Genomic DNA, 27739 nt, shown 5'->3' on the forward strand with positions numbered 1-27739 from the left:
TGCTGCAAATAATCACTTTCAAATTGGCAGTTTCTTCTAAGTCTTATGAGTTGCCCTTTCGGGACTGCTGCCAACCACTTAGGGTGGTGGTTACTGTTGATTGGTATATACCCATTTCTGTCCGTACTTTTAAAGTACGTTTTTGTGGACATATGCTCGTTGGTTTTGAAAATTGTCAGATCTAGATAGTTAATTTCTTGTTCATTTATGGTCTCTGTGAATGTGATGTTATATTTGTTTGTATTCAGAGACATAATGTATTTTGCCAGGGATTCTTGTGAACCCTCCCATATAATTAAAATATCATCTATGAACCTTTTAAAACCTTTTAGTTGGGGGTGGGGCTTATTAAAAATGTACTCAGATTCCCATTTATTCATGAATATATTCGCTACTGTCGGTGCGTACTTAGCCCCCATGGCAACGCCTTTAGTTTGCTTATAAAAGTACTTAGAGTGCCAAAAATAATTATTGCACATGGCCCATTCTAAAATATCCAATAAAAATTTAATTTGAGACGGAGGTAGTTTTTTATCTGCCATTAAAGCCCATTTTACTGCTGCCATAGCGTCTTTTTGATGTATATTAGTATAGAGTGAATTCACATCCACACTAGCTAGACATGTATTTTCAGTAACTTGTAGGTGTTCTATATAATTGAGCACATCTTTGCTATCTTTGAAGTATGATGATGTTTTTTGTGCCAACGGTTGTAGATAGAAATCTAAATATTCACCTACTCTTGCAAAAATTGATTCTATGCCATTTATGATCGGACGACCAGGCGGATTGTTTTGATTCTTGTGAATCTTAGGTATTTGATAAATGATTGGCATTTTTGGGGCTTCAGGTACCAGATATTTCATTTCTTTTTTGTTTAAAATGTCATTTTTATACGCCTTTTTTACTTTCTTGGTTAGTGTGGCTTTAAGTTTATTGATTGGATTACCTTTTAATTTTTCATACGTCTCACTATCATTAACTATTCTGTCCAATTCATCCATGTACTGTTTTTTATCTAAAATTACAATTCCCCCACCTTTGTCCGCAGGCCTTATTACTATATTATTCTTTTTTTCCAAAGATTCTATATTACGTTGCAATCTCTTGCTTCCTGGGACTGGGTGGATCGAAATATTTTCAATGTCTTGCTGCACCATAAGTTTAAAAACATCTAAGCATTGGTTATTATTGGTTTTGGGGTTAAACGTAGATTTATTTTTGAGACCACTATGTAGAATTTCATTAGGTGGTGGGCAGTCTATATTATCATTTGTTCTATTTGCAAAAAACTTTTTTATATTTAATGTTCTCACAAATTTATGTAAATCAATGAACGCCTGAAATTTATTTATATTTTTGGGGGGGGCATATTTGAGTCCTAGGTCAAGTATACGTAGTTCATCATCTGTAAAGGTAACACTGCTCAAATTATAAATGCCCGCTCCTAATTGACCCGTTTTCTTTTTCCTTTTCCCCCCTCTGCATCCTCTTTTCTTTCGTTTTGATGTGGTTGTGGGGGTCCTTGATAAGGAGGGGGTCCTTGGTGATGACCTCTGGGTCTCCAATAATACGGGTTGCCCCTTGGTGGACCCCAATATGCTCCTCTCCCTCTGTTTCCTCTCCAAGGGGGTCTTCCCTGTCCCCTGTTCCAAAAATCCCCTCGATAAGGAGGTTGATGTTGGTACCCTTGGTGGTAATAGGGAGGGGGCCCTCTATGTCTTGGGGATGGGGAATGTTGGTATATCGGATCAAATCTATTATGTGTGGGTACATTATATTGGGGTGACTCCACATAATGTTGGGGGGTGTTATTGGTTCGAGAAGTGCCTGGAGTAGGGGTATTGGAAGGGAAGGGTGATGAAACACTTTCCCTTTCTGGTGATGACTCCCTTGAAGTGATAATCTCTTCCTCCATTGATTCTTGCCATTTATATATGTTTCCTGCCTTGTAATCGGTAAGATCTCTTTGGAATTTTTTGATTTTTTTTCTTTTGTGTGTCTTTGTCTAATTTAGATATAAATTCTTGTATGTTTTTCATTCTATCTTTGTATTCGTTAGTATTTGCATGTGGTTGAAGTGTTTCTTTTAAATTGAGGATCTTACTTTCCAGCATTTTCAATTTATTTTTTCGTCTGACTAAAATAAGATCCAACAATTTTTGTTCACAAGTATTGAAAAAGGTGTACCAACTTTCGTTCAGCTCTTTGTTATCCAGACCATCATTGGGGGCCAAATCCCAACGTAGTCTCCTGGGAGTCATGCCTTCTTTGATGTATTGCTCAAATCGTGTTTTACATCGAAACGCGTCTAGCGATTGGTCGAGCGAGTACCACGTGACCTCCGGCCGGTGAAGTAGATGCTGCGGGAGCAGCCTAGCCGCCGAGCCGCTCTCTGTATTTCTGCATGTGTTTTTTACTATGTTTGTGAGTATACCCCCATTGTTTTACCCCAAATAAATGCTTTTCAAACGATCTTCACCATGAATGGCTTTCTTTACTTGAGGATATCGGGGATGAAGCTTTACTCACAGCATTAACCGGACATTAAGTGGAGAAGCAGGGATCAACAGCTCGTACATGCCCGATAACAAGCATTTTGCGGTGAGTAGATAATTAGAAGGGGGAGACCCCAAATCAAGCACAGATCGAGCACTTGAGCACCTGTATGGTTTGAAGAAGATTCTTCACTATATGATGATTTAACGGACATTTAATTGTACTTACACAGATATAACAGGAATGGATGTTTAATTTAACAGCACTTTATGATCTTTATATATTATGTATTTATTCTGAAGTTGATCAATTTTATACATTTATATATTTCTGGTGATTATTATTTATTAGAGCAGCGCTGCAATCACAGTTTTACATATCTTAAAAGAGCACTTAGCACTTTTTCACTGCAGCTTGCAGCTTTAAACTTCTTTTTCACATTTATTAGCATTTAGCACTCATTCGGCACATTAGCACTTTATCCATAAGCGCAGGGTCCCCTCAGTTTCACACTTCTTCAGGTTTGCCCAATGTTCTCAAGGGGGCCCTTAAGTAGTGTCATTCATATGGTTATTAACCCATTCTATGTCAGATAATAGGCTTCTCCAAGGAACATATGGCTACTAATTAATTAGCAAGGCAAATCAGTGTGCAATCGTGGCGTGAATTCAAGTATCATTAACATTAACCCCTTCTATGTTATGTGCTTCAAACGGTTACCTTGCTATCAAACCTATCCTCCAAACTGACTGTATTGTAACAGAACATACATTTAAAACATACATTTAAATAAAAGAATCACTTTTTACAAGCCTCTATTAAAAATCCATCTAATAGAGGGAGGTGCATATTTTGTATGGAGAAAAACAAAAGCCTATAACTTTCCAACAGCATGCTTCTTTCATAAAAAAATCGATACAATAATATAATAGATATATGTAAATTCATTAATTTCTATGTTGTGCTGAAAAACACAAAAACATCTGAACTCAAAGTAGGTTAGCAATAGACTGGAAGGCTACAGACCCAATGTGTTTACCTATATGACACATGACACTGAGTTGGGTCACAACCATTACAGGATCATTGAATAACAATATGTTATATGTAATCATTACGATCCCACGATACTACCCAACTTAAGCCATGTGCATATGCATTGGAAATAGTTCAATATAGTCACACAATATATGTCTCTAAGCATGGGGACATTGGTTGGCAACATGTGCACGTGTGAGAGGCGCACAAGAGCACACGTAAGGAGACGCAGTCTCCCCACGTGTGCACCCCCCCCATACAAGCCCACTTGCACCTGCAACCCCCACAGTGAACTTGCCCACTATGGTGTAGCATGACAAATGTCACCCTACCGAAATGTAAAATGAAAGAAAAGGAAAACAAGGAAACTGGTACACAAAGAAATTCAAATGATGGTACTAATTTCTGAGACTTCACTGAGCCCCCCAGGGCTCATGGAATTGAGGGTAAAGATCCAGAATGTTTCTGTGGCATAATCTAGAGTATCTTTTACCCTCTGGCAACTGCATATACAGTAGATAGCTTTAATTCCAAATAATTCTAAACCACTAGCGCTTTAGGTATGATACTCACTAAAGTGGCGTGGTACACTATGTTTTGGACTGCCTACCGCTATGAGCCACCTAAGTTCATTGAACCTCTTACACATAGTACGGATGGTGCAATCCACATAGTAAAGACCACATGGACACCTCAATCCGTAGACAACATATTGGGTGCCACATGTGATAAACTGTTTCATTTTGTAGATTTTCCCATTTTTATCCTTAAACTCTTTTTGACCATGTGCCCTGAAAATTAAACATAGAGGGAATACCACCATGTTTGGGCTGTTTTTCTTTAATATTACTTGGTGCTATAAAACTTTTGATGTTCCTGGCCCTTGATGGTGAGATGTTATGAAGAGCTGCATCTTGTAAAAAAATGGGCCAATGTTTTTGGAAGATGTTTTTATTTTGCCAATGTTGGTCATTATAGTTCGTAATACATTTTGTAGAAGGAACCCTAGGGCTCTTTTTAGATTTTTGGTGGATTATACCGCCACTGTACTTATCAAGGTATTTATTTGAGGTGTCTTGGATAAGTTCTTCCTTATATCCCTTCTCCATAATTTTTGTGTAAAACTGTACATTGTTTCTTATAATCTAAAACATTAGTACAGTAGATGGCAGCTCCTATAATGTAAATAGGAGTTTCCAGCGGTTTCCTTAAAGTGAGTTTGGGAAATGATGTTGCCCTCATTATCCCAGGATAACAGTAAATACAAGAATACTAAATTATTGGTATCTGCTACAAATGTGAACTGAAGATTGTATGGGTAGTGGTTGGAAAAGTCTACGAACTCAGAAATTACATCTGCAGGGCCATTCCAGATGATAATAATATCAAAAAATCTTCCGTAATATACCAGATGTTCGCTAAAGGGATTGTTCCTCCAGATGTGTTTCTCCTCCCAAAAACCCATAAACAATTTGCATAACAATGTGTAAAATGAGCTCCCATCGCTGCACCTGAAATTTGTAAAAAATGAGCTCCTTGGAATTGAAAATAATGTGTGTCAATGCAAACTCTGTACAATTACTAATAAACTGGGCTTGAAGAGGGCTTAAATCAATATTCGAAACAAAATAGTTTAATGCTTCAATACCTGCTGTATGTGGGATTGATGTATATAGAGAACACACATCCAAAGATAACCACATGTACTCAGAATTTGTAAGGTTCCAATAGCTCCAGTATATGGGTAGAGTCTCTCTCACATATGCAGGAAGAGATGTTACAATGGACTGCAAAAGGTAGTCGACCTATTGAGAGATGTAACATGTAAGACTATCCATACTGGCAATACCCATATGGAAGAAAAATATATTTCAAATATATTTAGGGAAAATTTTTTAGAAATATATTGAATATGGCCAAAATTGTAGCATTTCAAATATATTTCCAATATATTTAGGGAAATTTTTTTAGAAATATATTGAATATGGCCAAAATTGTAGCATTTCAAATATATTTCCAATATATTTGGGGAAAATTTTTATTTTTTTTTTAATATATTTTAAATATATTTTTCTTCCATGTGGGTAGTTGGGCATCCTGGGGGAGAGGTGGTATTTTTATGTACTTTTGGATTGTGAAAAAATACGATGTTATATAATGCTCTGCTCTCTAATAAAAAAACGTTTATCTCCTTTATTTATCACATTTTTCTTATATGCCTCATCTACCATACTATGTAATAGTGGTTTAAAGATGGGTATTAGGTCTCTACTGAGTTTCTGGCATCACAAATTAGCCTGCAATTCCTGCTTGTGTACCCTTACCTCCTTGCTGCAGTGTTTTTTTTTTTTTTTTTTTTAAAGACATTTTTAATGGAGTATTCAAATACAAACAGAAATCACAATAGCAAAGAGCAATCAAATGTGTGGTAGGCCCAGAGGTCAAAGAGAGATATACAGATTAACAAGCATTACAAACGAACCAGTAAAACTTGGGGGGGGGGGGAGGAGGAAGGGGAAGGAAGGGTAGTACCATCATTGAGCGAGTCCTTTTGTTGACCCTCCCCTAGTGGAGGAGGCCAGGATGAAGGCCAAGAAGATTCCAGACATGTAGATAATCATCTGAGTGGGCATCCAAGCGGTTAAGGACATGCAAAGGGACAGAGGGAATAGAGATCCAGGAAGGTCTCATTGTAATGGGGAGTAATTAGCCAGGTGAAGAAGGGCAAGTCCGTAAATGTTGGAATTTGTCCACATATGAGCCCCATTTCATGTGGAAGCGATGAAGATTGGACTTGTAGACAACTAAATCAATTTCTTCTTATGGAGGAGGGTGTTGAGATCAGATCTGACCTTGCAAATAGTTGGGGGTGGTGTGGAAGTCCATTTCCTGAGGATAACGCTCCTAGCAATCATGTAGCAGGTGGAGATCCAGGCCTTGTTGCTGCGTACAATGGATAGTTGCGACTTGGTTTTGGAAGTAGGAGATGCTAGAGGTGAATTGTCCAATAGGCCAAAGATTAAGGAGAAGGGATCCTTGCATGGCTGATAGCCAGTGACCACAGATACAAGAGTTTCCACTTGATCCCAAAAGCGAGAGATAGGACGACAACTCCGTAGTCTATGAAATAAGGTTGGACAATGACAGAGGCACCAGGAACATTTTTGGAAAGGGGCGTCCAAGGGTGAGGATGAAAACAGTGAATAGGCTTGGTGAATAATGTTGAGTTGCTGCTCCCTTCAAAATTTGTTACGTATAAATGTACAGGTGGAGTTATAACCAGCTAGTAGATATTGTTTTGATCCTGAGTAGGATAGGTCTTTATCCCATGAAGACTGTATATCCTTGGTCAAAGATTGAAGAAGTAGGAATTAGAGGGGTTTGTAAATGTGGGCAATTTTCTAAATATTTATCTGTAGGAAGGAATCGAAGATGGATGGCCGAGACCGTTTATTTTTATCCCGACATAGGCTAGTTGCAAAAGCTGTTACTTAGTGGACATAGAGGAAGTGGCTTGAAGGTAGGCGGTAGCTTGATTGAAGAGTTTGGAAAGAAAGAGGCATCCCAGTGGATGAATCAAAGAATTGCATTAGGTAGCCAAGGCCATGGGAGGCCCATGTGTCAAAAACTGCCTCTCTTCCCAAAGGTGGGAGTGAAGGATGACCAGTAATCGGGAGATTACCAGATATAAAAGGAGATATCCCAATTTTTTTCGAATTTCCCTCCAAGTTATCTGGATTAACAGGTTGTGCCTCAAATCAGGAGGAAGAGCCGTAGTCTTGCAGTGTAGGAGAGTGGGGAGTTCACATGGGCCGACCATTTGGGATTCCAAAGAATAATTAGAATAGCTGGAGGCTCCCCTAATCCAATCTATATCCACTCTAAGGAGACACGAAAGGTTGAAAAGTCTAATGTCAGGGAGGTTCGCACCTCCTGTTTAGGGAGAAAGAGCTTGGGGAGAGAGATACGGGGTCTTTTATTGTGCCAGAGGAAAGAAACGAGGGATTTGTACAGGGACTTAATGTCTTTATGTTTCATGAGCAGTGGGACTGTCTGTAGGAGGTAGAGGAGTTTGGAGCAAACAAACCATTTTATAGAGATGGCATCTACCAAGTAAGGATAGGGGGAGACTCGTCCAATTTTCAAGTTCCTTGGTAATTTTAGAAAGAAGCAGTGGGAAGTAAAGGTGATAGAGGGAAGAGGGTAATTTGCCTATGTTGATCCCCAGATATTTAATATGGGAGTTGGTTACAGAGAAGGGTGATGTAGTGGCTCATGGAGGATTATGGGTGTGACCAAGAGGAAGAATTTCACTCTTTGAAAAATGTATGTGGAGCCCTGAAGAGTGGTGGAATCTGTCAAAGATATTTTTATGTGTGCCATATCTGTGGCGTGGTTGGAGGTAAATAGGAGAATATCATCCGCAAACAAAGAGGTCCAAACCTCTTCCTGACCTATCTTCAGGAAGGTTCAATAGCTAAGTTAAAAAGGAAGGGAGACAGGGGACATCCCTGACAGGTGCTTTTGTGAAGGGGAATATGATTAGAAATTACATGGCGTTAATTAGATAAGAAACGGGCCAGAAAAAACAAATTTGGCAAAGGCCAACCTAAGCCAGTGAAAATTTACATTGTCAAAGGCTTTTTCCGCGACAATAGCTGAGTCAGCGTTTGGGTTGGACTTGGCCCATTCCAAAACCGCTAAGACCTTACGTATATTGTAAGTGGCTGAGCGAACTTAAGTAAAACCTGCCTGGGAGGGATATAGAAGGGAAGGCAAGAACGAGGCCAGTCTGTTGGCCATAATTTTAAACAGAAGTTTGGAGTCCAGGTTGACAAGGGATATCAGTCGGTATGACCCCAGATTGGTAGGATCTTTGCCAGGCTTAGGAATAAGTTTAATAAAAGCTTGAGAGCCCTTGAGAGCTCATCCAAGATAAATTGATACACAGTGGGTGGGTGAGAGAACGTCGGAGGTTAGTTTTTAGAACTCAGAGGTATAACCATCCGGGCCAGGGGCTTTGCAATGGGACAAAGATTACATTTCCACTTTAACTTCTGTAAGTGTAATAGGAGAGTTTAGTTGGAGAAGCTGGGCCGAGCTCAACCTAGGGAGTTGTACCTCATCCAGGAACTTATTTGCCTCAGATTCATTGATAGGATCGGGGCCATAGAGCTTGGCATATAATTTTTGCCATAATTAAACAAATGTCTTTAGGATCTGAAACTAGAGTACCTGAGGAATCCTTCAAGGAGTGAATATGGGTCGGACTAAATGGTCCCCTGCAGAGGCCTGCTAGATTTATTACCAAATTTGTGGTACCGAAGGTCAGTCAACGACTGTTGAAGACCCTCATGAGTCATCGCCCAGTGGTCGAAGTGGGATTTCGCCTCCCTCCACTGCAATCTATGAGAGGGGGTATCCTGCTGTGTTAGGCAGGATTGGGCTAGGCGAAGTGCCTTGCTCGCCGTCCTATATTGACAATCATCATTTTTTTTTTGTAGGCAGTGGCAAAAGCAATCATTTTGCCCCTAAGGACAGCTTTTCCCATCTCCCACAACGAAATCGGGTTATCCGAGTGGACAGCATTGTCAGCTAAAAAGTCAGTCCACATTTCCTGAAGGGTGCAGAGGAGGTCAGGGTTGTTGGCAAGGTAGGAAGGGAATCGCCAGGGCTTGGGTGAGGTGCGGGTATTAAAGTAAGAAAGAGTACCAGAGATCGGGGCATGATAAGAAATGACCAAGTCTGAGATGAGAGGGTTAAGCATAGAACGGAATAAAAGGGGGTTACAGAAAATGTAGTCAATCCTAGAGAAGGTATTGTGTGGAGGTGAATAAAAGGTGTATCCCTTACCAATAGGGTTAGTGGCGTGCCATATATCAGTTAGCTGTAGGCTTTCTGCGAAGCTTGTGAGTGGGGTACAGGAGAGGGCTTGGGGGTAGATTTGTCTTCTAAAGGGTCCATTACAGCATTAAAATCGCCCCCTATCATCATGGGAAGATGAATGTAGGGGGCTAGACGTCCAGTGAGAAGTTGAAAAAATGATTTAGTAGCGGGCGTAGGGGCAAATATATTTGAAAGGACAATTTCCTTAGAATTAAGTGACAATTTGAGGATAATGATACGGCTGTCATCGTCAGTATGTAAGGTGAGAGGTTCGCAAGAGATGTTTTTACGGACCAAGATAAGTACACCAGCTATCCCTTTGTGTGAGGCTGAGCCGAGGACTTGACCCACCAAAAGTTTACGCATATGCTGGAAATCTGATAAGGGGAGATGAGTTTCTTAAAGCAACACTATATCAGCCTTCAGGTGTCTCAGGTGTCTAAGAATGGCTATACGTTTATGGCGAGACCGTAACCCCTTAACATTCCAAGAAACTATTTTCATATCGGGGGGGCTGGGGGTCTAGGGGGGAGGTCTTACAGAAAAGGAATATGCGAGATTAGGGAAAGGGAGTGATGTCACTCTGAGTAAATACAGTCCAAAAGGTCGGTAGCAAAAGTAGGAAGTGTTGCCTATCAAAGTGGGTATGGAGAGGGTACTAGCCCAACAGGTAAAAACAAGGGTAGCAGTAAATAACAACCCAAAAATTAAAACCAAAACGAAAATATACCACAGCATGTGAGAGCTTCACTTTTTTCTTTGTGACTCGACACACCTGACAGCGTTACCGGAGAAGAAGCCTGGTCTGCTCGCCGGTCGAGACATAAGAGGCCACCCAGTGGTGCAGGCAAAATTATGAGAGTTCCAGAAGATCTCGGATCTAGAGAGATAGGAGGTGAGAGTAGCTAGGATCTCTGGTAAGGCTGTGAGAGAAACAGCAAACGTTAGGCACCAAAAGACATAAAACCATACAATCATGTTCAACGCACCCCCTTTAGTCATTTAGGAGGAGAATGGCCCAGGGGCTCAGGAGCAGCGTACCTCAGCAGGGTTTATCATACTTAGGCCTATTGGAGAGACGAGCCCTCTTCTGCGAATCTTTCCTGGGGCTGCGAAGGTCTTTAGTAGAGGGCGAGAGGGGGGGAGCAGCAGGAGGATGAGTATCCATCAATACGTGGAGATAGGACGGGATATAATCCGCAGCTTCGTCGGAGTGAGAGAAGGACTTTGATTTACCAGAGTGATCTGTAAACCTAAGGATTGCAGGATAAGCCAGTGTACATTTGTTTCCTTTATGGAACAAGGCGTTGCAGGAGGGTTGGAAGGCTTAGCGTCTGCGGGCAACTTCCTGAGAATAATCGGCAAATAGCAGAAGCTTGTGGTCATCAAGTATAAGTTATTTAGCATTCTTGAATGACTTGAGAATGACTGTTCTATCGGTATAGTTCAGATACCGCACTATGACTGGACGTGGTGTCTGGCGGTCATTGGATGGGGTCCTGAGGCGGTGGGCTCGTTCAATTAAGCATGGTGCAGTGATGCCTAGGGCCTGCGGGATACGTGCAGTGCAGACATCTGTAAGCATGCCTGTATTGAAGGATTAAGGGAGCCCGATGATTCTAAGGTTATTCCTGGGAGACCTGTTTTCCAGGTCGTCTAGTTTTTCCAGAAAATACTGTTGTGTTTGTGTCGTTTTCCTGTCGCTGGCAAAGGATGATTGCATCTCATCCTCCAGGTCTGATAGTCTATGTTCAAAGTCAGTGAGGCGCTTGGCCTGGTCACCTATCTCCTTGCGGAGCTGTGTAATGCCTGCTGCCACTGCCCTCTCCACTGCCTCTGCAATAGTGGGGGACAGAATGGGAATCTCTGGCATTGTTCATCTTGTGGGGCCAGTGCTGGATCAAGGGAGAGCAGGGGAGTAGCTGCTTCCCCCACGTGCATTGCGGCGGCCATGTTGCATGACTCGGAGGCGGCAAGGCGCCTTCCTGCTGGGAAGCGGTGGCAGTCCCGGTCCCGTCGTGGACCACTAGGTGGTCCATTCTGACGGCAACGAGCTGTGGCAGTGAGGGCCGGTATAGGAGAGGCTGCGATCGGGAGAAAGCAGGCTTTGTAATTGTAAGCAGGTGAGTCTGAAGCTGCTGCACTTCACTCCCTGCTCATGAGGCGCCAGAACCGGAAGTTGCTGCAGTGTTTTTCAACCCTGCTTCCTTTCACATATGTGGTTTGGCTGTGCTCACCTATGGGGGTCATCTGCTACTCTATGGACATTTATTTCCTTCCCTTCCATCACTTCCTGGCCCGCCTCCTAGTTGGCTTGTCTATATAAGATATGCTCAGTGTACCCACATTACAAAAAAACAATCAGTGCAGACAGGTGATAAATACAAATCAAAAGTTGAAATGCTAGCTGAACACTGACCCGGGATACACAGCAAATCCCAGACAGAATAAATTGCAGAAGAAAAGGTGCAGCGCAAATCAATTAAAACATAAACAAATTATAATAGTAACAATCATAAAACAAAGGTATAGGAACTGTCCATAAAATATAGATAAAAGTCCCAGAAGACCATTTAAGGCACATAGATCCGCATAAGGTGCTGAAAAAGCCAATCACACAGGATTCAATCAGTAAGTATTCCTTTCACCAAAAGCACACATATGCACTCACCTCCAGGTTTGACCCCTGTTTTACCAGCAGGTCAAACAACGCAGTAATTCAATCCTCCCAGTAATGTCAGAGAACAGCAAGCCTCCTATGCACCAGCCACTAAGGCAAAGACTCCATACGGTGTATAAAAAGAAAGAAACAAGGCCTCTAAGTGTAAAATTCATTCTGCCATACAAGTTTGTAACTTCAGGGCAGTGCCCTAAAGTTACAAACTTGTATGGCAGAATAAAGATTTATTTTTTTTTTTTCCTGTTGGAGTACCTGGAGAGGTACGTGTTCTTGGAGCTTGAGAAGATAAGTGTTGGCTGTGATTCAGGAGGCACTGGTCAAGATCCTGTTTTGAAGTAAAAAGACAAGAACTTATGAATTTTACACTTAGAGGCATAGTTTCTTTCTTTTTTTATACACCGTATGGAGTCTTTGCCTTAGTGGCTTTTAGTTTAGTGCCAGTATTATGGGGCGAATTGGGCCAGAGGGCAGGGTCCAGGAGGCAAATCCGTCTGGCACCCCCATTAAGGAGTCACACTGCTACCTACTGGTATGATAGGCTGCACTAATGGGCACTGATAGGCAACACTGGTAGCCACTGATCGGGCTGTACTGATGGCCACTGATGAGGCCACACTGATATGCTGCACTGATGAGGCTGCACTGATGGGCAGTAATGAGGTGGCACTGATGAGGCTGAACTTATGGGAAATGATAAGGCTATGCTGATGGGCACAGATAGACTGTGGTTGTGGTCTGTGGTGTACAGATGACAGGGCGGGTCATAAACAGGAAGGGGTGTGGCCTTTACAAAAAGGGGTGGGTCATATTTAAATTAGGGGGTGCACAAACTTAGTCAGGCCTAGGGCAGCACAAAACCTAAATACACCACTGCACGTATGTGTGTGTGTGTGTGTGTGTGTATGTATGTGTGTGTGTGTATATATATATATATATATATATATATATATACACACACACACACATATATATATATACACACACTGTTGACTTGTATAGGACTGTTTGATTCTACCTGAAAATTCAACTGTCTCGGGGTTCAAAATTTGAACAATGACATATAATTTCTTTATTCAGAGAGGCTCTGACACAAGGTAGTGATACAATTGTATTAGCTGGATTGGTGAGTATGTGAATTCAGGATAAATGGTCAAAAGAAACTTAGCAAATAAACACAAAGGATCATGGGGTGAAGGGGGTTGAAGTTCCTTTTTAATTTATAGTTGATGGAAGCTGAATTGACCTGTCCACCCATTGCAATGCATTTCCTCGTCTTAATAACTCTGAAGAATGAACTTGCTATGTATATTCCAAGAATATTAGGGAATAATAGCCTGAAATGAAAGTGTGCATTTTTTAAAGTATCAATGAACTGTATGGTGTTTTTTGTATGTTTTTTTTTCCCTCATTTTAGATACTGACTCTTTGCTATGTTTTGCTCTGTTGTAGTTTTGGAATCTTGGTGTGGACAGTTCTTTCAGGGAAAGAGCCTTACAAAGGTAAGTCTTTGTAGAACCCATCAGGGTCGGCTCTACCATGGGTCCCACTGGGTCCATTGGACCCAGGCAGTACTTGGAGAGGGGCAGCAAATTGACTCCCAAGATTTTTTTTTTAACAGCAGTTTTGTGTGTCATCAGTTTGCGGCGTGTTACAGGCGGCATTTCCCCATCTCATACTGCCGCCCATAGTGCAAACTGATGAGTATGAGGAGGCAGAGTGCCTCCTCTGGGGAACTTCCCTCACATGATCGTGGTGTGCTCAATGACCTCAGACATCAGAGCACTCCATCTCACGCAGGGCAGGCTGGATCTTCTAGGTCGGTTGGCATTGCAGACACAGGAGTGACAGGAGGGCAGACAGTGGGTGTTTGGGGGACCGGTCCGGGGGTGAGTTATGGAAGAAGATAACAGTATACATAATACTTTCTAAAGGTTACATGTATATAAAATAATGGATGTTGGGGCATTTTGTTGGGCGTGATTTTTTTTTTTGGGGGGGGGGGCGGGCAGCATTTCATTCTTGGACCCAGGCAGCACAAGGTCTTGGGTCAGCCCTGGAACCTGTTCTTATGTTTCCCATTAGATGTATTCCACTGGACTTGTTCAATAGAATATGTTTTTGTTTTCATCAAAGCTGTATTTTGAGCTCTAATGAGTGGCAGGAGCATTCCTAAATATTTCCAGCCACACAGGTAACTCAATCACCTTAATTTGATCACCAAGGAATGTATCAAGGCAAATGTTCCCATACCTCCTTTGTCTTGCTGAATGCAGACACATCCTTTGGTGATTGGATTATTAGCCCCTATTTACACTTAGGCCCCGTTCACACTGGGGCGATCAGACTTGGGGGGGGCGACCTCGGAGCGGCCGGCACGGACTTCATATCATTGAAGTCTATGACGGTCGCTCCGGGTCGCCCCAAAGAAGCTCCGGACCCTTTTTCTAAGTCGGAGCGACTTGTGTCGCTCCTATTAGAACGGGTCCGCAGCTTCCCTATGGAAGGCGACCTGTGACCAGGTCGCCTCACAGGTTGCCTTAGTGTGAACGGGGACTTAGCAAACGTTTTTTGCATGTTTTTCAATACGTGAATGTACATATTATGTATATTTTGGTGAAGGATGTGGGCATTAATGTGAATGCACATTTTAAAAGCTCATTCAATGTATTTAACAATATGTTTTCAAGCTTCAGCTAGTTTTGTTTTAGCCAATGGAAAGCAGTTTCATATGTGACCTCATGTCCCCACATAACAAGGCAAACTTGTTCAGTTCACAGCATTACACTTTCATAGTGTGCACTGAAAATAGAGAAAGGGGGGAAGCCTGTAGATGGATGCACAGCAGTAAGCGGAAGGCTGGACATGACTGGGGTTTGCAGGGAAGGTTGCTACCCAGTGGGGGTTAAATTTTTTAAGGAAGAATTAAAGCAGGTGATTGGTTTTTGGGAAGGTGGGGCAGGGTGGGGCAAGGTGGGGTTAGCAGGGGCTAGTTTAGGGTGGGACCAGGGGTCCGGTCAGTTGGAGACCAGACAGCAATAGGAGAACTTCTGTACCCCCCCCCCACTTGTCTATCGGTATGGCGGATTTGGACTCTATGCTGGCCCAGTTACGCAGCGCGGCCTTGGCGAATGGTCCGCAATGGCTTCAGGCCAATATGGATGGATTACTACAGGGGTCGGGGCAGGTACCAGCTTCGCCTGCCCCAACTTTATCACGGCCTAGGAGGTCAAGGCCTCCTGAGCGCCTCAGCCCAGAAACGACCCCTAGGGTCCGCCGTCGCTTAAGGAGCCCCCCTAGGGACCCTTCGACCTCGGCTGTCAGTGGGAAGCCTCCTACAGGTACAGCGGGGGTCGGGAGGAATCCTCGACAAAGACGGGGCCCTGGCAAAGTGAGCGCAGCCCCCTCCAGCTCCGTTGCCCCCTCACCTGCAGCTCTGGACCATCCGACTGGCTCCCCGGGTCCCTCCGGTGGTAGCGCGGTCCGGCGTGGGAGTGAAGTGCGGGGTCCGGGTGCGGGCCTTCTTCCAGGTACGGCCGTGGCCTCTCGTGGACGAAACCGAGGCTCCAGGAGGGTCCCCTGCGTCCCATCGGTGGTTCCGGACCAGATCTCGGCGCCCGCCGCTGTCCCATTGCGGCGGGGCGTTTGGCGGGAAGAAGAGGAGGCGGGAACGAGTGGCGGTGCTCGGTCGGAGGCGCCCTTCTATGACGTCACGGGCATGCGACCTTCGGATGGAAGCCTGCTGAGGACAAGTGCTACAGCGTCGCAGGGCAGTGACGTCACCGCCCAGCGCCAGAACTACGGAGGCCGCTCTGTTCCCTGCAGAGTGGCAGCTCCAAGCGCAGAAGTCTTCAGCCTGTCCGGCTGCAGCGGTGGCTCTTCAGGGACTGGCCAGGTGTCCCACTCGGCGGAGGTGGAAGAGCGCTCTGAAGGGGAACTGTCGGCATCGGCTGAATAGGATACTCTGGACGTCGGGGCGGCTCCTCATTCGGGACACGGACGAACGGCTGAGCGGAGGCTTTCACCGGGTCAGCCAGGTAAGTCAGTGTCCTTTGCCTCTCCTTCCCTTCTGTTTACTTCTCCTTCTGTGCCTGCCTCTCCTCCTGTTGGGTCTTCTGTGGTGTATTCCTCTGGTGTGTCTGCTCTGCCTGCTGTCCAGGCTCCATCTACGCTGTCTGCACTGCTTAGTTCGTCTTCTCTTCCAGCAAGGGGGCCCTCTTCGCCTGTTATTGGCGCGGGGGTCCTAGGTAGCGGTGGGGGGACGCATGTTTCAGGGGGTCTGGGTGCACAGGCAGTCCCGGACGGCATAGGGGGAGTGTCTTTGCTGCATACTCTTTTGTCCGGGTTTAAGGATTTGTTGTCCAGGTGCGAGCCGGCTTTAGCGGCTGCACCTGCGGGGGCGCCGATACATGCGTGGGCTGCTGCAACAGGGGGGGTTACAGCGTCGGTGGGGTCGGCAGCGGGATGTTCTTCTGTTTCACGGCCGCTGGCGGAATCAACTGGATCAAAAGAGGTGAGTTCGGTGACGCCGGTACCAGCTCCTTCGGTCCAGGCCGCAGGTGGGTCGGCTGGTGCAGTGGAGGTAAGTTCTGTGGTGCCGTCGTCTTCTCCTGGGGTGACGCCGGTGACAAAAGGGTTGGGATCAGCAGATGGGGACAAGGAGCTTGTGCGCATGGCGGACTCTGCGAAGTGCGAAGTTTATGTCTGCTTCGAGGGACCTCTGGGTGCTCATTTGAAAACGGAAGTGAGGGAAAAAATTTGGCGTGGTGAGTATGTTGAGATTTTTTCTCTACTACCGTTAGAAAAATTCAACTTGGACAGGGTCAAGCCTGATGAATCAAAAAAAGAGGAGGAAGAAAAGCGCCGGTATCGTTTGATTCCGCGGTCGTTTACCAACTGGTTGCAGGCGTTCACAATTCTGGCCAGTGTAATTGGGGAAAAGCATTCCGATCAGTGTTCCCCCCTATTTTGTTATTTGGATTCCATTGGGGAAGCTTATCGGGTCTACGGAGGTACGGCCTGGTTACGATACGACGAACATTTTCGTCAACGCAAGGCCGTCAGACCATCTTTGCGCTGGGATCATAAGGACATCAGTCTTTGGATGCGTCTCATGACCCAGGCTAGATCTACTGGTCACCTCTTTCAGGGCGGGGTCGGGGGGGCGGCTTCCTCGCCTTCTCCGGCCGCAAAACGTAAAGGCTTATGTTGGCAGTTTAACGAGGCCACTTGCAAGTTTGGAACCTCCTGTCGCTTCAAGCATGAGTGTTCCAACTGCGGCGGAAATCACCCGTCGGCACGATGCTTTAAGCATGGGGGAGCAAAACATGCCGACGCTGGTAAGAGGGCGGACGCCGGTGAAAGTGGAAAGGTTGGCCAGGTTCCTAAGTAGGTACCCTGATCGGGAAGCAGCTGCTCTTTTGCTGGGGGGGTTTTCGCAAGGCTTTCGCATTCCTTGTACTTTGTCGGTGGTTCCTCCTCCCGGGGGCAATTTAAGTTCTGCTAGGGCGCATTCGTCGGTGGTCTCGGCGAAGCTTATGAAGGAAGTTAGGTTGGGCAGGATGGCGGGCCCTTTCTCGTCTCCGCCTTTGCCGAATATGGTGCTTTCCCCTCTGGGTGTGGTTCATAAAAAGGAACCTAATAAGTTTCGACTCATTCACCACCTGTCTTATCCCCCTGGGGGTTCGGTGAATGACGCTATAGCGGAAGACTTATGCTCGGTTTCATACGTTTCGTTTGATAAAGCGGTGGCCTGGGTGCGTCGTTTTGGGCGGGGGGCCCTTATGGCGAAAACTGACATTGAAGCTGCGTTTAGGTTGTTACCGGTGCACGCGGACAGCCTGCATCTTTTGGGTTGTGAATGGCAGGGTGGAATTTTCGTTGACCAATGTTTGCCTATGGGCTGCGCCATTTCTTGTTCGCTGTTTGAAACATTCAGTTCTTTTTTGGAATGGGTTGTTAGGGATGTTTCTGGGTTGTCTTCCATAATTCATTATTTAGACGATTTTCTGGTGATAGGTCCTCCGGGGGAGGTGATGTGTGCAACGCTTTTGGCTACGGTCCAACAGCTGTTTGATTATTTTGGAGTCCCATTAGCCCCTGACAAGACTGAGGGACCGTGCACGGAACTGCGATTTCTGGGTATTGTCATTGATACGATGGCAATGGAATGCAGGCTTCCGGTTGACAAGCTATTGGACCTACGCGGAGTTATTGCAGGGACCTTGGACACACGAAAAATTCAGCTGCGTGCCCTGCAGTCTCTGCTGGGAAAATTGAATTTTGCCTGCCGCATCATGCCCATGGGGCGGGTGTTTTGCCGGAGGTTGGCGGCTGCCACGGCGGGTGTCAGGGCGCCGCATCATTACATTCGCCTATCCAAAGAGCATCGTGATGACTTGCGGGTTTGGGATTTGTTCTTGAGCTCCTTTAACGGCCGTTCGGTTTGGTTGGAAGCTCCGGTGTCGAACTTTGACCTGGAGCTGTTTACTGACGCGGCAGGCTCGGGGGGTTTTGCGGCCTATTTCCAGGGGCAATGGTGTGCGGGGGAGTGGCCGGCCTCCTGGCGAGATTCTGACTTCATTCGTAACTTGGTTCTGTTGGAATTATTTCCCATTGTGTTGGCCGTGGAGTTATGGGGTCAGGATTTCAAAAATAAGAGGGTCCGTTTTCATTGTGATAACCTGGGTGTAGTTCAGTCGATAAACAGCATTACTGCTTCTTCACCACCGGTTATTAGGTTGCTTCGCCACCTGGTGCTCAAATGTTTGCTTCTGAATTCTTTTTTCTATGCTGTGCATGTTCCGGGTGTTGACAATTCGGTGGCTGATGCTCTTTCTCGCTTCCAGTGGGACAGGTTTCGGAGGTTGGCACCGGATGCGGAGCAGCAAGGCCTGATGTGTCCCGGGGAGCTGTGGAACATCGTCTCGCCGCAGTAATGGATTTGGTTCGAGCGTCGGTTTGTCCTTCCACTTGGACGGCCTACGAAAGGGTGTGGGCGACATGGCATCAGATGGTGAGTGAGGTGGGGGGTCTTTCTGGTGATCGGGATCGGTTGTTCCTGCTCCTATATTTTGTGAGCCTGAATTTTGAACAGCGTGTGTCTATTTCTACGTTACGCCGCAAAATGGCGGCCTTGGCCTTCTACTTTCAGTTGTGGGGGGTTGCCGATGTAACCAAACATTTCCTTGTTCAAAAGGCCTTGAAGGGTTATGCGAGGGGTACTCGTTCGATTGATTCCAGGCGCCCGGTTTCCTTTGATGTGTTGTCCCGGTTGGTGGAATGCTTGCCGGGTGTGTGTTCTGCGGACCAGGAGGTGGAACTCTTCAGGACGGCGTTTATCTTGGCGTTCTTTGGAGCTTTTCGGATTAGTGAATTGGTGAGTATTTCCAGACGCGGGAATGGGGGATTGCAGTTGGGGGATGTTTGTTTGCATCCGGACAAGCTTCTAATCCGGATACGCAGGTCAAAAACGGACCAGCTGGGCCGAGGGGCTTGTGTTGAGCTAGGGGTGGTTCCTGGGTCCTCGCTTTGCCCCGTAGCTGCGGTGCGGCATTGGTTGCAGGTGCGCTCCGCTCAACAGGGTCCTCTGTTTTTACGGGCTGATGGCACGGCCCTCTCACGTTTTCAGTTTACGGCTGTCTTCCGGAAGTGCTTGGGGGCAGCCGGTTTTCAGGGGACGGATTTCTCCTCTCACTCTTTCCGCATTGGAGCCGCCACGGAAGCGGCTCGGTGGGGCCTTGGGGATCAGGCCCTTCGAAAAATTGGGCGTTGGGAGTCCAGGCGATTTCGCTCGTATGTCCGTCCGCATCTGTTGTGATGCGGCAGATGGGATCTGTTCTGTTCTGGTCGGGGCCCAGGAGAGGTCATTTAGTGAATGTTCGTTACGTGTATGCTGGTGTTTTTTCTTTGTTTTTCTCTGTGGGTTTTTGTGCATGTACTCAGGATGTATGTTGGTATGTACCCCTCCTTATGTTTTACAGGAGCCACGGAAGTCTTGGTCTGGATTTTAGGACATTCTTATGTGGTCTGGGGTGCTCGGAGGGCAGCTGTTAGGCCCAGTGTTGCCAACCGTCCGTTTTTTCACGGACAGTCCGTAAATTCGGGGCACTTTTCTCCTGCCCGTAAATGCCCGTAGCAGGAGAAAAGTGCCCGTTAAAACAATGGCTTCGGCGAGACAATCTGACTGCGCATGCGCGGCGTGCGCCTCGGTCCCATCGCCGGACACTCTAACAGTCAGTGAGTCTCGTCATCATCTCCTCCTCCCCCGCCTGACCGCCTCTGCCTGTGCCCTGCCCATGGCCCGCCCAGAATGTTCCCGCCACTGCCGCCGCGGCCGCTACCTCCCCCAGCAGCCTGAGCCTATCGGATCCACGGTGAGAGTAGCTGTGGCTAGAAGAGGAGCACACAGTCAGGACTCAGGAGCCGAGGACACTCATGGAACTTGTGAGAAGGGGGCAGACCCGGCAGAGCCAGAGAAGGACAGTGCCTGTGGGGACTAAAGGGGACAGGGAATGACAGTGCCTATGGGGACTAAAGGGGACAGGGAAATTGGGAATGACAGTGCCTGTGGGGACTAAAGGGGACAGGGAAATTGGGAATGACAGTGCCTGTGGGGACTAAAGGGGACAGGGAATGACAGTGCCTGTGGGGACTAAAGGGGACAGGGAATGACAGTGCCTGTGGGGACTAAAGGGGACAGGGAAATTGGGAATGACAGTGCCTGTGGGGACTAAAGGGGACAGGGAGGAATGACAGTGCCTGTGGGGACTAAAGGGGACAGGGAATGACAGTGCCTGTGGGGACTAAAGGGGACAGGGAATGACAGTGCCTATGGGGACTAAAGGGGACAGGGAAATTGGGAATGACAGTGCCTGTGGGGACTAAAGGGGACAGGGAAATTGGGAATGACAGTGCCTGTGGGGACTAAAGGGGACAGGGAATGAAAGTGCCTGTGGGGACTAAAGGGGACAGGGAATGACAGTGCCTGTGGGGAGTAAAGGGGACAGGGAAATTGGGAATGACAGTGCCTGTGGGGACTAAAGGGGACAGGGAAATTGGGAATGACAGTGCCTGTGGGGACTAAAGGGGACAGGGAATGAAAGTGCCTGTGGGGACTAAAGGGGACAGGGAAATTGGGAATGACAGTGCCTGTGGGGACTAAAGGGAACAGGGAAATTGGGAATGACAGTGCCTGTGGGGACTAAAGGGGACAGGGAATGAAAGTGCCTGTGGGGACTAAAGGGGACAGGGAATGACAGTGCCTGTGAGGACTAAAGGGGACAGGGAATGACAGTGCCTGTGGGGGCTGAAGGGGACAGGGAATGACAGTGCCTATGGGGGCTGAAGGGGACAGGGAATGACAGTGCTGTGGGGGCTGATTCTGAAGGGGACACAGAAGGACAGTACTATGGGGTCTGAAGGGGGCACAGAAGGACAGTACTATGGGGTCTGAAGGGGACACAGAAGGACAGTACTATGGGGTCTGAAGGGGGCACAGAAGGACAGTACTATGGGGTCTGAAGGGGACACAGAAGGACAGTACTATGGGGTCTGAAGGGGGCACAGAAGGACAGTACTATGGGGTCTGAAGGGGACACAGAAGGACAGTACTATGGGGGCTGAAGGGGACACAGAAGGACAGTACTATGGGGGCTGAAGGGGGCACAGAAGGACAGTACTATGGGGGCTGAAGGGGGCACAGAAGGACAGTACTATGGGGGCTGAAGGGGGCACAGAAGGACAGTACTATGGGGGCTGAAGGGGGCACAGAAGGACAGTACTATGGGGGCTGAAGGGGTCACAGAAGGGCAGTACTATGGGGGCTGAAGGGGACACAGAAGGACAGTACTATGGGGGCTGAAGGGGTCACAGAAGGGCAGTACTATGGGGGCTGAAGGGGACACAGAAGGACAGTACTATGGGGGCTGAAGGGGACACAGAAGGACAGTACTATGGGGGCTGAAGGGGACACAGAAGGACAGTACTATGGGGGCTGAAGGGGGCACAGAAGGACAGTACTATGGGGGCTGAAGGGGACACAGAAGGACAGTACTATGGGGGCTGAAGGGGGCACAGAAGGACAGTACTATGGGGTCTGAAGGGGACACAGAAGGACAGTACTATTTGGTCTGAAGGGGGCACAGAAGGACAGTACTATGGGGGCTGAAGGGGGCACAGAAGGACAATACTATGGGGGCTGAAGGGGGCACAGAAGGACAGTACTATGGGGGCTGAAGGGGGCACAGAAGGACAGTACTATGGGGACTGAAGGGGGCACAGAAGGACAGTACTATGGGGGCTGAAGGGGACACAGAAGGACAGTACTATGGGGGCTGAAGGGGACACAGAAGGACAGTACTATGGGGGCTGAAGGGGGCACAGAAGGACAGTACTATGGGGTCTGAAGGGGACACAGAAGGACAGTACTATTTGGTCTGAAGGGGGCACAGAAGGACAGTACTATGGGGGCTGAAGGGGGCACAGAAGGACAGTACTATGGGGGCTGAAGGGGGCACAGAAGGACAGTACTATGGGGGCTGAAGGGGACACAGAAGGACAGTACTATGGGGGCTGAAGGGGGCACAGAAGGACAGTACTATGGGGGCTGAAGGGGGCACAGAAGGACAGTACTATTTGGTCTGAAGGGGGCACAGAAGGACAGTACTATGGGGGCTGAAGGGGACACAGGACAGTACTATGGGGGCTGAAGGGGACACAGAAGGACAGTACTATGGGGGCTGAAGGGGACACAGAAGGACAGTACTATGGGGGCTGAAGGGGGCACAGAAGGACAGTGCTGTAGAGGGTATATGAAGGTGGGCAGAGGAGGACTCTGCTGTGGGAGGGTGATGTAAAAGGTGGCAGAGGTGGACACTGATGTGGAGGGTGAAGTGGAGCAGATTAGGACACTACTGTTGGGGGGGGGAATGGGGGGTGTCTGCAGCCTCTAAATACCTCCTGTACCATGTCCGCGCAGCCTCTGACCATCTCCTGTAGAACGTTTGCAGTCTCTGACCTCCTCCGGTATCATGTTCGCAGCCTCTAACCACCTCCTGTATGATGTCCACAGCATCTGACCACCTCCCGTATCATTTCCGCAGCCTCTGACCACCCTCAGGTAAGTGACAGCACTGCCGGGCCAGGCTAAGGGGGGGTCACTGATGCAAGGGCTGGGTGAATACAATAATGTAAGGGGGAACTGAAATAAAGGTTTCCCCCTTATAGCAGGGAATCCCCCCCTTACCTTAGTGTAATTAATCTGTGGAAGGTGGTCTCTGGTCACCAGAGTCCCCCCCCCCCCATCAGAGTTCCTGATATTCCTCTCTACATCAGAGTCTGCAGGATTCTCCCCTTACAGTGCAAAGGGGGAACTCTGCGGACTCTGATGTAAAAGGGAACTCTGATGTAAAGGGGAATGCAGTGGACTCTGATATAAGGCGGTTTCTGGTCACCAGAGCCCCCTCTTAAATCAGAGTTCCCCCTTAAATCAAGATCTGCAGCATTCCTCTTTATGTCAGAGTTACACTGTAAGGGAAATCCTGCACACTCTGATATATGGGGGAACGCTGTGCTGGCTGGGTTATAATAATCTGATCTTCATGTAAATGGAGAAATATGGTTTTTGACTTTTGTTTAACCTAAACACATTGCTAATAGCACTATCTACATGTTTATAGTTTAAGTATTGATATTTGCACGGTTTAGCACTGAAAACAGCCTGTTTATGTACATTTTTGCAGTGCCAGTAAAAAATTTGTGCCGTCCGTAAATTTTGGACATTCTGCCAGTAAATTTCCCTCCGGGGGGTTGGCAACACTGGTTAGGCCAGAGGGGCGCCAATTGGGTTTGAGCAGGGAGGAGGTAAAGGTTAGATGGATTGGGGTCTCAGGCATGCTGTGGTCCCGTGTCCTCCCTGAAGTCCATCGTTGCGCCCGTCTTGAGCGGCCGCCCGACATACTTTTGTTGCATGCGGGCGGCAATGATCTGGGCCTCCGTTCCTCCAGGGAGCTGATTAGGGATGTCAAGCTGGACTTCCTGAGGCTGCGGACGCTTTTTCCGCAGACTGTGGTGGTGTGGTCGGACATTGTCGCCCGCACTTCTTGGCGCCTGGCTCGTTCGGTGACTAGCCTGAACAAAGCCAGGATTAAGGTGAATAAGGCGGTGGCCAAGTTTGTTGTGCGTAACGGGGGACTGGCGATCCGGCATCTTGAGCTGGAGCAGGACCCGGCCCTTTATCTTAGAGGTGACGGGGTTCATTTGAACGCGGTGGGCATCGACCTGTGGACTTTAGGTCTGCAGGAAGGTATCCAGAGGGCGCTGTGGGTTTGGAGGGCTACACGGCCATAAGGGGTCATGCCCGTGTGCTGTGGCTGGGGTTTTAGGGTCTTGGAGGGCTGTGACTACTTGGAAAGGGAATATGGAGGGGTAGGGCCCATCTTAGGTATGGGTGGACCTACCCCTGGCAACGTCAGTAGGCGGTATCAAGGGATCCCAATGGTTCATAGTCCTTGAGCTGGTGCAGTGGCGGCTGAGGGCCTGGAGGTCTATTGGGGTCAGGGATACAGCCAGGGGGGAAGTCAAGTTGCCTTCCAAGATCCTAAATGGTCATTCGCTTTAAAATTTTGGTATTGGATTGTTTTTTGTTGAATAATGGTAATTCTTTGCTAGCTAGTGTTTTACTAGTTAGTTCTAATAAAGTTGGCTGCTATGGCCTTTTTAAACCCAAAAAATGACTGTAGTGTCCTTTTTCTTTAGAAAAGTAAAGGGGGGGTCTGTTGGTAAGTTTGGGTTGTATGGGGCAAGGAGCAGCCGCAGCGTCGGCAATACCACAGTCAAGGGGGGAAGCCTGTAGATGGATGCACAGCAGTAAGCGGAAGGCTGGACATGACTGGGGTTTGCAGGGAAGGTTGCTACCCAGTGGGGGTTAACTTTTTTAAGGAAGAATTAAAGCAGGTGATTGGTTTTTGGGAAGGTGGGGCAGGGTGGGGCAAGGTGGGGTTAGCAGGGGCTAGTTTAGGGTGGGACCAGGGGTCCGGTCAGTTGGAGACCAGACAGCAATAGGAGAACTTCTCCCGCCCGCCCATCCCTTTTTTAATTTCGGAGTGTGCAAAAAAAAAAAAAAAAAAAAGATATGGTTATACTCAGTTAAAAAAAAAAAAAAAAAAACTTATCAAACAAATAAGTTTAGAAAACATAGCAAAAAAAAAAAAAAAAACTAAACAAAATTAACTTAATTTTTTACTGATGATGGAATTTGTAATATTTCTTGGCTGCGTTTGTTGTATGATGAACGTTGCGCGCATACTGTGAATGTCACTTTGTGTTTCGGATTTTGCTGTTCATCTAGGTTTTAGCTGGGGCACGGTTCGTGTGTTTTTCTTTGTCATGGCAGTGGCTGGGGTTTTAGGGTCTTGGAGGGCTGTGACTACTTGGAAAGGGAATATGGAGGGGTAGGGCCCATCTTAGGTATGGGTGGACCTACCCCTGGCAACGTCAGTAGGCGGTATCAAGGGATCCCAATGGTTCATAGTCCTTGAGCTGGTGCAGTGGCGGCTGAGGGCCTGGAGGTCTATTGGGGTCAGGGATACAGCCAGGGGGGAAGTCAAGTTGCCTTCCAAGATCCTAAATGGTCATTCGCTTTAAAATTTTGGTATTGGATTGTTTTTTGTTGAATAATGGTAATTCTTTGCTAGCTAGTGTTTTACTAGTTAGTTCTAATAAAGTTGGCTGCTATGGCCTTTTTAAACCCAAAAAATGACTGTAGTGTCCTTTTTCTTTAGAAAAGTAAAGGGGGGGTCTGTTGGTAAGTTTGGGTTGTATGGGGCAAGGAGCAGCCGCAGCGTCGGCAATACCACAGTCATGTGCACTACTTCTTTTTCTTCTTTTTTTTTTTTTTAACTGCAGCATTTTGTGACGCAGTACACTGCATCACAACATGCTGCTGTGAATAAAGTGTAATAAGCACATTGGTAATGTGTACTCTGCAGCGCACACCAGTGGCTGTGTTACAACATGGCTGGGTGTGAATAGGCTCTTAGTAAAGTTGGAAGTGAACTTGTTTTTGTATCAAAAGTGCAGTAAGTTCATTTAATTGGACGTGGGCTGTCTTTATATACCATTCTGCTCTAGGCACTCATAAATGATGATACTTTTCTGCTAGAATTCTAGTAAGTTCATAATTTTACCTCAAGCAGTCTTTTTAGCCATTCACATGTAGGTAGGTGCGGTCTGCTTTCTCCACTTTAGTTGGCACTCAACCATTGCAGGATCACTGCGTGGAGAAGACGTCAGGGGAAACATGTTTTTTTTATGGTTCCTGGAGGCAGCCATCCAGTTGGCTATGCCGCATTCAGATGAAAAGGAGGGTGAGATGTTCTGTAGTCCTAAAACACTGCTGGTTGTAGGGTGACAACACTGCTCCTCTATAGCATACCTCCCCACTTTTTGAGATGGGAATGAGGGACACCTATTAGCAAAAGTATGTAGACATAGGACACCCCCCCTGTCATGTCCCCATAAAAGAGAATAAAACAAAAAAAATGATTAGTTAATCCCACTATTTTTTTTTTTTTACAACTACTATTAACCTCCTTCCACCCGGCCATTGCTCATATACAGCCGGTTGGGCGTTTCCTCCTTCTGAGTGGACGAACACGAAAAAACCCAAATCTTCATTTTAAAGGCTTAAATATAAGTGACTATTAATCACCCGCTGGCCAGGGATTCAAACTCACAGCCTCTCACTTGCAAGCCTGTTATTCTACCAGCTACACCACCAAGGCAGCTGAGTAACCTTAATGGCCATACACAATATAAGATTTTCTGAAGACTTTTTCCTTCAGATTTACCTTTTCTATGTAGTGCAAGGGCCTGCCAGATTGCATACAAATTGAAAGTGTTTAGGTTTGACCTCATATTATCTGGTTTTGGTAAATCTAAAGGAAAAAGTCTTCAGAAAATCTTATAGTGTGTATGGCCCATTAGACTCTCTCTGCCTAACAATTCTCTATCTGAGTTTGACAGCTCTTTTATAGGGCCCCATAATCCACTGCTCCGGTGCAGTGACTAAATTACTGACGTCACTTCAGAAGGTGCGGGGACAATTAATAGGTTTTAATTAAAATCCACAAACTCACAGCCTCTCACCAGCTACGCCACCAAGCCAGTTGATTAACCTTGGACTCTCTCTGGCTAACTAACTTCTATCTGAGTTTGACAGCTCTTTTATAGGGCTCTGACATCACCAGCGCCCCATAATTCATTGCTTAGGTGCAGTGAATAAATTACTGACATCAGTAATTTATTCACTGCACCTGAGCAATGGATTATGGGGCGCTGGTGACGTCATTCTAGTTTGGATTTCAAACCAATTAATACCTAATTTGCAACTTCAAAAAACTTACTATGCCTCTTACTAAATACCTCGGACTGTCATCTCTACAAAAAGGGGTCATTTAGGGGGTATTTGTACTGTCCTGACATTTTCGGGCCTCGAGAAATGAGATCGGCAGTCAGTACATCAGGACTGATCAATTTTTAATGATGCTTTATATGGGAGAGCTTCATCCTCTAATGTGATTTTTACTTATTAGAAGCATTTGGTGCCCTTATACACACAAAGGGTTGTCAATATCATAC

At 46.6% G+C, this 27739-nt stretch overlaps 3 protein-coding genes across 3 annotated transcripts in view; all 3 read left to right on the forward strand.

Annotated features, from left to right (window-relative positions):
* LOC309569818 (receptor-interacting serine/threonine-protein kinase 3-like) overlaps positions 1-13616 on the forward strand; it is a gene marked incomplete at its 3' end in the record, with an annotated part of 42379 nt that extends 28763 nt beyond the window's left edge. Inside the window, exon 4 of the mRNA XM_082275821.1 lies at positions 13553-13616. Within this exon, the coding sequence (XP_082131947.1) occupies positions 13553-13616 (64 nt within the window). The remainder of the gene's footprint in view (positions 1-13552) is intronic.
* A 4648-nt stretch (positions 13617-18264) lies between these two features.
* On the forward strand, positions 18265-19038 carry LOC309569820 (uncharacterized protein; the record flags this gene model as incomplete). The annotated part of the gene is made up of 1 exon (XM_082275823.1): positions 18265-19038. One exon carries the CDS (start codon positions 18265-18267, stop codon positions 19036-19038), a length of 774 nt encoding a protein of 257 aa, XP_082131949.1.
* Positions 19039-19226: 188 nt separating this feature from the next.
* LOC309569821 (integrase/recombinase xerD homolog) lies at positions 19227-19919 on the forward strand (the record flags this gene model as incomplete). The annotated part of the gene is made up of 1 exon (XM_082275824.1): positions 19227-19919. The coding sequence occupies one exon, from the start codon at positions 19227-19229 to the stop codon at positions 19917-19919; it is 693 nt and encodes a 230-aa protein (XP_082131950.1).
* Positions 19920-27739: the final 7820 nt, after the last annotated feature.

Source organism: Pelophylax lessonae (assembly GCF_965119305.1).
Source record: "Pelophylax lessonae genome assembly, chromosome: 13".
NCBI lineage: Eukaryota > Metazoa > Chordata > Amphibia > Anura > Ranidae > Pelophylax > Pelophylax lessonae.